General features: G+C 39.7%; 1 protein-coding gene across 1 annotated transcript; it reads left to right on the top strand.

Annotated features, from left to right (window-relative positions):
* The first annotated feature begins 3,323 nt into the window (after positions 1–3,323).
* apoeb (apolipoprotein Eb) lies at positions 3,324–5,645 on the top strand. Its single transcript, XM_035672828.1, has 5 exons — positions 3,324–3,389; positions 3,677–3,746; positions 3,840–3,993; positions 4,167–4,454; positions 4,543–5,645. Exons 2-5 carry the CDS (start codon positions 3,704–3,706, stop codon positions 4,886–4,888), a joined length of 831 nt encoding a protein of 276 aa, XP_035528721.1. The 5' UTR covers positions 3,324–3,389; positions 3,677–3,703; the 3' UTR covers positions 4,889–5,645.
* Positions 5,646–8,890: the final 3,245 nt, after the last annotated feature.

Raw genomic sequence — 8,890 nt, forward strand, 5'->3', positions numbered from 1 at the left:
ACACTCAATTCTGAACTTGAACATCTAGTTCAACAACTTTTAACCCACAGACGTTAACTGTAATAACCTTGCTGACTCGTCTAAACAGATGTTTCCCTTTTCAGAGGGGTGAGATCATCCAGACCTAACCAAAAACCAAATTCTTCAAACCAACTTCCAGAGAACAACATCAGGCTGGGGTTACTGTCGTTCACACTATTTCATAAAGATGTCCTTACACACTCCTTTGCCTGATAGAGATTGGACATTGTCTCTGTTGTTATGGAGCAAAAGGAGAAGCAGCTGTACTTTTGACTATGTAAGACATTTTACTGTATTACCTCATGGTTGATTCTCTCTGTTTCACTTCCCCCGTCTGTCCAGAGGGCACGGCACTGTGGTTTTGTGTGTTCTGGTTTGTGACCTTTGTTGGTACATGTGTCTAGTTTGGTCACTGTAGTCCATCACCTCTGCATAATAAAAACAATATATAGAGTTTACAGTTGAATCTCCATACTGTAAATACATCTTAGTAGCTAGTGTAAACGAATGTTTCACACAAGACACTAAATGTGTTCCACAAATGTGGTAAGATAGAAAAAGAAAATCCTTGAATGTGTAAAATCAGAAAGTGTTTGGGTGACAATGTTTTATGCAGAATGATGGGATTAAAGGACTGATCTTGATTTGTTTGCCTGTTTGAACTGGACTGGACTTGTTATCTGGTTAATTTGGTGTGTGACACACCTTCTGCAGCCACACACACACACAACACTACTGTTGTGGAATACCTAGGTCAAAGGTCTTTTGTCTTTTGTCAGAAAAGTGACACCTACAATACTGTTTCAACCCATTGTTGATTGTTTTTTTTTATCATCATTTAAACTTTACTTTACTTTAAAGAACATTGTCCTTCATTACAAGATAGTTGAACAATACATTGGGCAGGGTCTCCCAGTCACTTAACACTGACCCCTCTGGGTTATCACACACTAATGTTATCATGTTCTCACACTAATTACCTGAATAAGCCTACCCATTTAAACTTTGTTCCTGTGTAAAGTTGGGTTTCTGTGAAAAATGACAAAGAGTGAAATCTGTTGGGCTGACAACAAAGAGGCCAAGTCCTAAAGAGCAAAGGTCATTACACATGGGCAGCAATGGAATCAGAGTTTATTTCATATCTAAAAACATTGATATGTCATGACATGTAGGCTATAGCTGGTTTACAGTTATTTTGCCACGTGAAAATACTAAATATAACTAGTAAAGTATGACAGAGAAGTTACACAATGTTTTTGCCTCTGGTCCGATAATGGTAACATACTAGAATACATTTACAGAGAGGTGACTGAATATAACAGCATGTAGAGCCCTCAGTGGGCAATAATACACCAACTAAGATCTCTGCTACAATTTTTTCTACATGATATCTACAAACTTACCTTAACACAGGTAAATAAATCACTTGTAAGTTAGTGTGGTGGACTAATAACAATATAGCACTACAAAAGTTCACCAAAAATACTATAAATAAAATAAAGACAAAGATTTTTTTATTCAGTTTTGGTTTTGATTTGTTGTCACTGGTAAACCTTTTAGTAAGAATAGAGAAGTATGTGTTTGATTCCCTGTCTTGTTATGATTAAAATGAAATGAAAGTAACAGGTCTGTTTGATGGAGGGGGCAAGTAGTCATTTGGGGTTGGCAGTTATGTTCTGCTACTAAACAAACATGTGTTGCTCAATAAGCTGGGGAAAACACTTTCTTTTGGCATCAAACATCCCTTTCCAAAATTTCAAAATCCTGGGAAAATCTTAAAACTCCTAATACAAGATAAAAACAGATATCCATTATTTTTGTTCAGTTGTTTTATAGGTAATAAAATAGTTTGTGTTCTCTGTATTTTGTTACCTGTAATCCTTTTGTACAGTGGGCTTGCTGTATCTGATTGCCCTCAAGCCCGAACATGCCCTTCTTGTAGTGTTGACATCTTATTTGCACTTTAGGTAAAACTGGTAATTTATAGCTCTATGTTATGCAGCGGTACAGAACAGCAAGTACAGTACATAGAAAATTGAATCTGGTGTATATGATCCGTATAAAGGAAGTTCACATGTGCTACATTCACCATTTAAAAGACGAGAGTGGGGTTGTCATGTAAAGAGGCCATATGTGCCGGTGGGGGTTGTGTGTCTGTAGGGGGCAGATTAGTGGAGTGTCAATGGTCAGCAATGGCAGACAATTTAGATTGAAATGCATGTGTGAAAGGCTCATTTACATCCCAGTGCCAGGAGGATTTTTTATTCAAATAAGACCACTTGATGACAATGATCAGAGAAAACCCTGTGAAGTTAGTCAGTTAACACCACCACGTAAAAAATAGAGTTAAAGTAAAAGCATGAAGTTAGCGGCAACATATACTATATATGATGTAATTGTCAAACAGTTAAGAATTTAATGATTTCAACAGCTGAATCACAATCCTTGGTACACACTGTCAATATGTTAATATAAATAAATCTATATTTTTTTTAATATATTGTTGTATTATATTACAACTAATGCTTACAAGTTAATTTTGTTTTACATGTAAGATCTGAATCTGATAAATACTTCAGCTTTCTGATAAATGTAAAAGGTATGTTTTTCACTGCAGTGGAATATAAGCAGTGGTAACGTTTACTCAAGTATTGTTCTGAAGTAGGCTACATATTCAAGGTAGTTGTAGTTTACTTGACTGTTTGATAGTACTTTATACTTCTTCTTCACTACACTTCAGCAGAAAATATTGCCAGCCATAGTTAGCATATGCCTATAATGTATTATTATAATTTGAGCAAGCAAGTGTTTAAAATAGTTCAAAGTAGCTTCATTTCCACCAGCTTTTACTAATATTTTACATTGTAGTGTGACTACTTTAGGTAAAATATCTGAATATTGCTACTATTACCACCTCTGAGCATAGGGATAAAGTAGGCATAACATATAAAGTAAAGACTTAGGGTCTTATATTGATTGAATCAGATTGAAAATGATACTTTCAAATAACACCAAGGAAGGCTCTGTGTTGGTAAATCTTTGTAAACTGCATAAAAAACATGAAAACAACCAAATATTTGTCCGTGGCACTGAACGTTTCACCCTGTCTTTCAGTCACATTGCTCAACCAACAATGCAAACCTTATGAGAACTTCGGACGCGGTGTTGGTGGCACGTTGCGTGGACAGAAACAGGAATCCGTACAGACAACAATCATCATCACCACGTGAAGGCGTGCGCACGCGAGCAACCCCCCCCTCCCCCCTCCCTCTCCGTGCGCGCACACCCGCAGCAGCAGCAGCCTCCTGGGACTGTATAAAAGCCCTCAGTCACCGTTCAGGGAGCACGGAGAAGGCTCAAGCTCTCAGGTGAGTGAGAATGCTGCACAGCGCGCAGAGAGACCTCATGTCTTCTTATTTAATGCCAGCTGACAGAAACTACTTTCTGCTTAGTTTATCTGCATTACATTTGTTCTACTGATTTTTTTCCTTTTTTTTTTTTTTTTTACCTAAATGTACTTTTTATTAATGCTCTGTTATTGTTTTGTTTTTTTTCATTTTAACATTGGTAGCTTAAATTGTATAGCTATATAAATAGGTAAAACATATCTGCTACATCTGTTTTATTACTGATTGCTTCCCTCTTCAATTCACAGGTGTATCTGTCTGTCTGTCCAGCAATCATGAAGGCTGTATCTCTGATTCTTGCTCTGGCAGTCATCACTGGTAAGTCCACTGCTGGTCTAGGCTTTACTATGATACATTTTTTTGGATGTAATGTTTGAGTATTCATCCAAGCTTTCCCAAATGTGCCTACAGGCTGCAATGCCCGTGCTGTGCGCCAGGCTGATGCCACCCCAAACCAATGGGAGGAAACCGTGGATCGTTTCTGGCAGTACGTCTCTGATATTAACCAAAAGGCTGATGGAGTTGTGCAGGACCTCAAGGCCTCCCAGCTCAGCAGGGAGCTAGAGTAAGTGATTTTCAATATGCATTCAGTCCATCCTTAATTCCTCTACTTCCACATGCTCATCCTTTCAAGAAATCCTTCCCTTTCCTAGTTCATCCATTTTTCTTAATTCCAAGACTATGTTTGCACTGTGCTTACATCCCTAACATCTGACCTTTCTTTTCTTCTGCTTCCAGCACTCTGATCACTGACACCATGGCAGAGCTGACAACATACAGAGAAGACATCCAGACCAAGCTGACCCCCTACACCGATGCCTCCACAGGCCACCTGTCTCAGGACCTGCAGCTCCTGGCTAACAAACTCCAGAAGGACATGCTGGATGCCAAGGAGCGCAGCACTGAGTATTTGGGTGAGCTCAAGACCATGATTGAGCAGAATGGCGATGATGTCCGTGGCCGCATCAACTCCTACACCCACAAGCTGAAGAAACGCCTGAACAAGGACACTCAGGAGATTCGCGAGTAAGTGGGGTGGAGGCTTTTGCAGACTATTTTTTAAGAATCTCTTGTAATATGAAACCTAACTGTGTCCTTCTTCTTCACCCCCAAGCACCGTGGCAACCTACCTGGGTGAGCTCCAGTCCCGCACCTCCCAGAACCTGGAGGCTGCGAGGGAGCAGGTTGAGCCCTACGTCCAGCAGGCCAGTGACAGCGCCACCAAGAAGATTAGCGACATCTCTACCATGCTGAAGACACAGGCTGAGGGCTTGGGCCAGCAGCTGGAGACTCAGGCTGAGGGCATCAGAAGCCAGCTGGAGGCCACCGCCCAGGACCTGCGCACCTCACTGGAAGGCAAGATCGACGAGCTGACCGAGATGCTCTCCCCCTATGCCACCAAGATCCGTGAGCAGTTTGAGGGCATCGTGGACAAAGTCAAGGAGACCGCCACTGCCTAAAGAAAGACTGAGGGTTTTCAAGGGGTTGTAGATGGATGTGTAAACCACTGATTTCTTAATACCCTGACAAAGAGGGGAATGGGGGAGTTGCGAGTTACAGATAATATCTTTATTTGAGTGCTCTACTGTTTAGGGTAAGGGGGTTGATTAGATGAAGGAGGGAGGATGAGGTGCTGACTGTTACAGAACATTCAGCAGATAAACATCTGTTGGGTTCTTTCATCTGCACAGTCACCCTTTCTTCTCTTATCAACTCCTGTCACTGAACACAAGCACCCCAGCCGATAACAACCTTTAATACACAAACAGGAGACAATTATTTGTAATATGCTTCGCTTTTCTACTTTGAAATAACTGTTCTAGCTGCCGATCCCCCCCAAGTTTTTGTCTTGAGCTTCCTACATTTTGTTTGGTTGTAAATATAACTTCTGAGTTTGAGGTATTCCATCCCTAAATGCACCGAACACCGTCTTTCATTTCAATAAATGCACTGAATTTTTCTCAAAGTGATACTAAACCACTAAAGTGTCCTTCTGTATTGTCTGCATTTCTTGTTGTTCACAGAGAAGTGGAATGTAAAATGACTTGATGCAAGTATGACAGAAGAGTAGTGAAGTGTAATGCTGCCTGTTTTTCAGTCTGACTATAGAGTGTCCCTTGTGTTCCACATATGCCCACCATGCTGCTCACTGTAAGTGCACTGCCTGTGGCTGCACTGTTCTGACCAGTGCTGAGTGAATAAAGAACCTAGAAAAGATGTTCTGTTTCCACTGTTTGTTTCTCTGATAAAACATTGAAGAGTAATCTATTATTTAAGATGCGGTTCAGTTACGCTGACAAATGGACACTTCACAAAGCAAGGTGATCCACTATTGAATTTGTAGTCTCTATAGCACTTTAACTGTAATGTTATATCTAAAATCTGTAGAAGAATGCCTTAAAAGCTTTCACCAATGTACTTCTAATACAACTCCCTAGTGCTTTAAACCTGAAAATTCCCCCAATATGTTCTTACATTTAGCAGTCGTTGCATAACACTACAAGGGATAATTGCATAAGCACATGCATCTGAAGCTATTTGCTCCTTTGTGTGTTTGACCCCCTCAAACATGCACACACTGCTGAATTGTGACCAAAATTTACTGTTCCGAATAAATAATTATTCTTACTAATATTATTTGCTCCCTCTCTCTGTACCTGTACTCCACCCCAATCCTCTCCCTTTCTCCATTTGCTCTCTTCATACAGGCGCCACCACCCCACAACCCTTACTTGGCCAACTGTTTCTGGTCTGGACTTGTTAAGATCTGTTCCCAGATTCCTTTCTCTTTATCCAGGCATTTGGGAACAAGCTGTGCCCCTGATTGAATTCTCTTTATGACCACACTTTATCTAGGCTCAGATAATATTCATTGCAGCTGTATACATATATTTGTTCAGACATGTCAATAAGAGACATTCACACATACAATAGTGTTTGTAAGCAGTGTGCCCACATTCACATATACAGTACAACATGTGCATCCTGGTGGCCAAGTGGTTAAGATGTGTATCATAACACAATGTAACATTTGTTTCTATCAGGGGACCATTTTTTGCACGTCATACCCCTTTCTCTCGCTTTAGGTTTCCTGACGGTCTTTTCACTAAATATTATATACTTACTATTCAATAAATATAAAAATGACCTCCAAAAAAAAAAAACTTCCAACATGGGTCTTTTAAAATAACTATTGTTTTGCTGACATGACTTACAACCATTAGAAAACTTATCTGCCCCAAAACAGAAAACCTCATGACACTATAGTGGATTCAGTTACTTTAGATGCAAAGGATGTAAGTCAAAAAATAGAATTTTCAGCTTGCAACACATCTGGACCAGCCTTAGGGGAAAGGGTGGTCATGATTGTCCGAAACTCAGATCACTTACTCTTCCAATCGAAAGAAGTTTAAATTGTTATGCTTATTAAACTCAGCAGGATTTTCCCTTTGAAGTGCAGAGCAGAGGCCAGTAGAGGACACCATTTGTCCCTTGTTCATCTCCTCTCCTCTCCCCTGACCCTTCACTTGAATCCATGCTGCACAGATGCAGCTGTGTTTTCTTTTTTGGAAGATAAAGTAAACTACATTTGCCTCAGAAAGAAACACAAAGTCTGAGTTTCAGGAACAGAACACACATTTTCTGAGATTTATTACTCAGGGAGTTACTAACTGCTCAAGAATCACTTGGAGGTGTGTGTAATTAATATAAAATTGTGAAATGTGAATTTATAAAGGTCAGATAACTTGATCACTTGAGAATGTATGTAACATAATTGATGCTCGTGATGTGCCATAATAGCGATTTATTATTATTATTATTTATTTTATTTAGTTAGTTTCGTCATACTCCCCCTTTCTGTCCCCAAATGTCTTGTTTCAACTGTACAACATCAGAAATAAAGACCAAATTCCCTAAAACATCATCTTCAAAAATGGTGGTTTTGAATATGCAGAGTAATAGATAACTGTACATTGATATGTCTCTGAAAGTCAATTATTTTTTCATTTTATTTTCTCTATAAAACTAAAAAACATGTTTACCCTTTCTATCTGTGTTAAAGGTCATTGCATGTAAAGTGAAAGAGTGACTAACACCACAACTAGGTGTTTGTCTCCTATGATATCACTCCTTTCACGAACCAGTGTTTATTTAGAAACCTCCCCTTTAACAGACCAGTGAAACTCCTACATATGATCGTTGTTATTCAGGATCAGTCATGGATGGTAAAAACAGGAAAACCACAAGCATCCTGCCAGTTCAGCACTTTTGCTCTGTCTGCTCCTATAGGGTGTCTGCCGTCTGAGCACTGCCCAGCAACAAAAAAAGTCCCGTCAAACTATCAGGTGCTAGCTAGCCAATGACTGCTAGTTACCCCTCCAAAACACCCCTGCAGAGATTTTACCTCCTAATACAACCCCCACTCTTCTTTCCATCCTTTCCCTCCCCTTCAGAGCTGGCACACAACACCAGTCACCACAGGGGCCCTTGGCCAAACACAAAAACAGTCTTTTTGTAAGCTTGTTATTGCAAATTGGGAGCACGCAAGGCGTGCACTTTCACGCCCTGTGCCTCCTACAATTATTCAAGAGGAGCTTATATGCACGCAAGCACAAGCTTATACATACACCCACCGGCCACCTCATGACAAAAGAGATGAAGATTTAGTCTTTCAGAAGTAATGTGTGAGTGCTGAGGCATGTGAAGGCTCATTTAACTCAATTGTATTCTATTCATCATAGTGATAGCACCGTATAGGCCAATTCATCAGCAATAAATGGGCATTTCGCCCCTTTGCAGCAGACTGCTTGGTGTGAAAACAGATATGTTGTGACATATATATGCAGTGACAAAGCCTTTAAACAGTCAGACAGACTTCCTGGCTCTAACTCAGGTCACAGTTGTAATAAGGGTTACTGCAGTTCATCCAACTGTACTGTTTGTGTTGCATGCTAATGTACAAGATGGACCACATAAGGCTTTGTCTGACTCACTTCCCTTTTGAGAAAGGGAAGGTCTGGATTACAGAGACATGGAATGGAAAAATACACCAAAAAAGAATAGGACATTGCAGAAAAGCAGTCTGCTTTTGAGAGTGTTAGTTATCAGTGACTTATGCCCCATAACCAAAATACACATGGCACCATTTAGAAATGTAGGTCTGAGGGATGAGTGAGTGAAAATATTTAATCAGCAGAGTTGGCCAAAAGAAAAAGGAATTAATACGCATGATTAAAAGACAGTAGTGTAAAGTAGACATACATTTACTGAAGTACATTTTTTTTTTACTTGAGAATTTTAAATTAATGCTAATTTATACTACAGGAAATATTGTACAGGATACATAAATATGATCATCTTAGTGAATTGTTATATCTTAAACACCTAGCAGTATAGAAAATAGTCCACTTGAACTAATGCAGCCCCATACCAACAATTTGCGATGCACTGTGTGTTCTGAC

This window comes from Morone saxatilis, unplaced genomic scaffold (assembly GCF_004916995.1).
Source record: "Morone saxatilis isolate NCDOM2014 unplaced genomic scaffold, NCSU_SB_2.0 Contig24, whole genome shotgun sequence".
Taxonomy (NCBI): Eukaryota; Metazoa; Chordata; class Actinopteri; family Moronidae; genus Morone; species Morone saxatilis.

What these genes read in the sequence shown, in the direction of transcription:
- apoeb (XM_035672828.1), top strand. Translation starts at nt 3,704, where the DNA reads ATGAAGGCTGTATCTCTGATTCTTGCTCTGGCAGTCATCACTG. An exon ending in CAGCTCAGCAGGGAGCTAGA is followed by an intron (nt 3,994 to 4,166) that starts GTAAGTGATTTT and finishes TTCTGCTTCCAG; the next exon opens with CACTCTGATCACTGACACCA. An exon ending in GACACTCAGGAGATTCGCGA is followed by an intron (nt 4,455 to 4,542) that starts GTAAGTGGGGTG and finishes TTCACCCCCAAG; the next exon opens with CACCGTGGCAACCTACCTGG.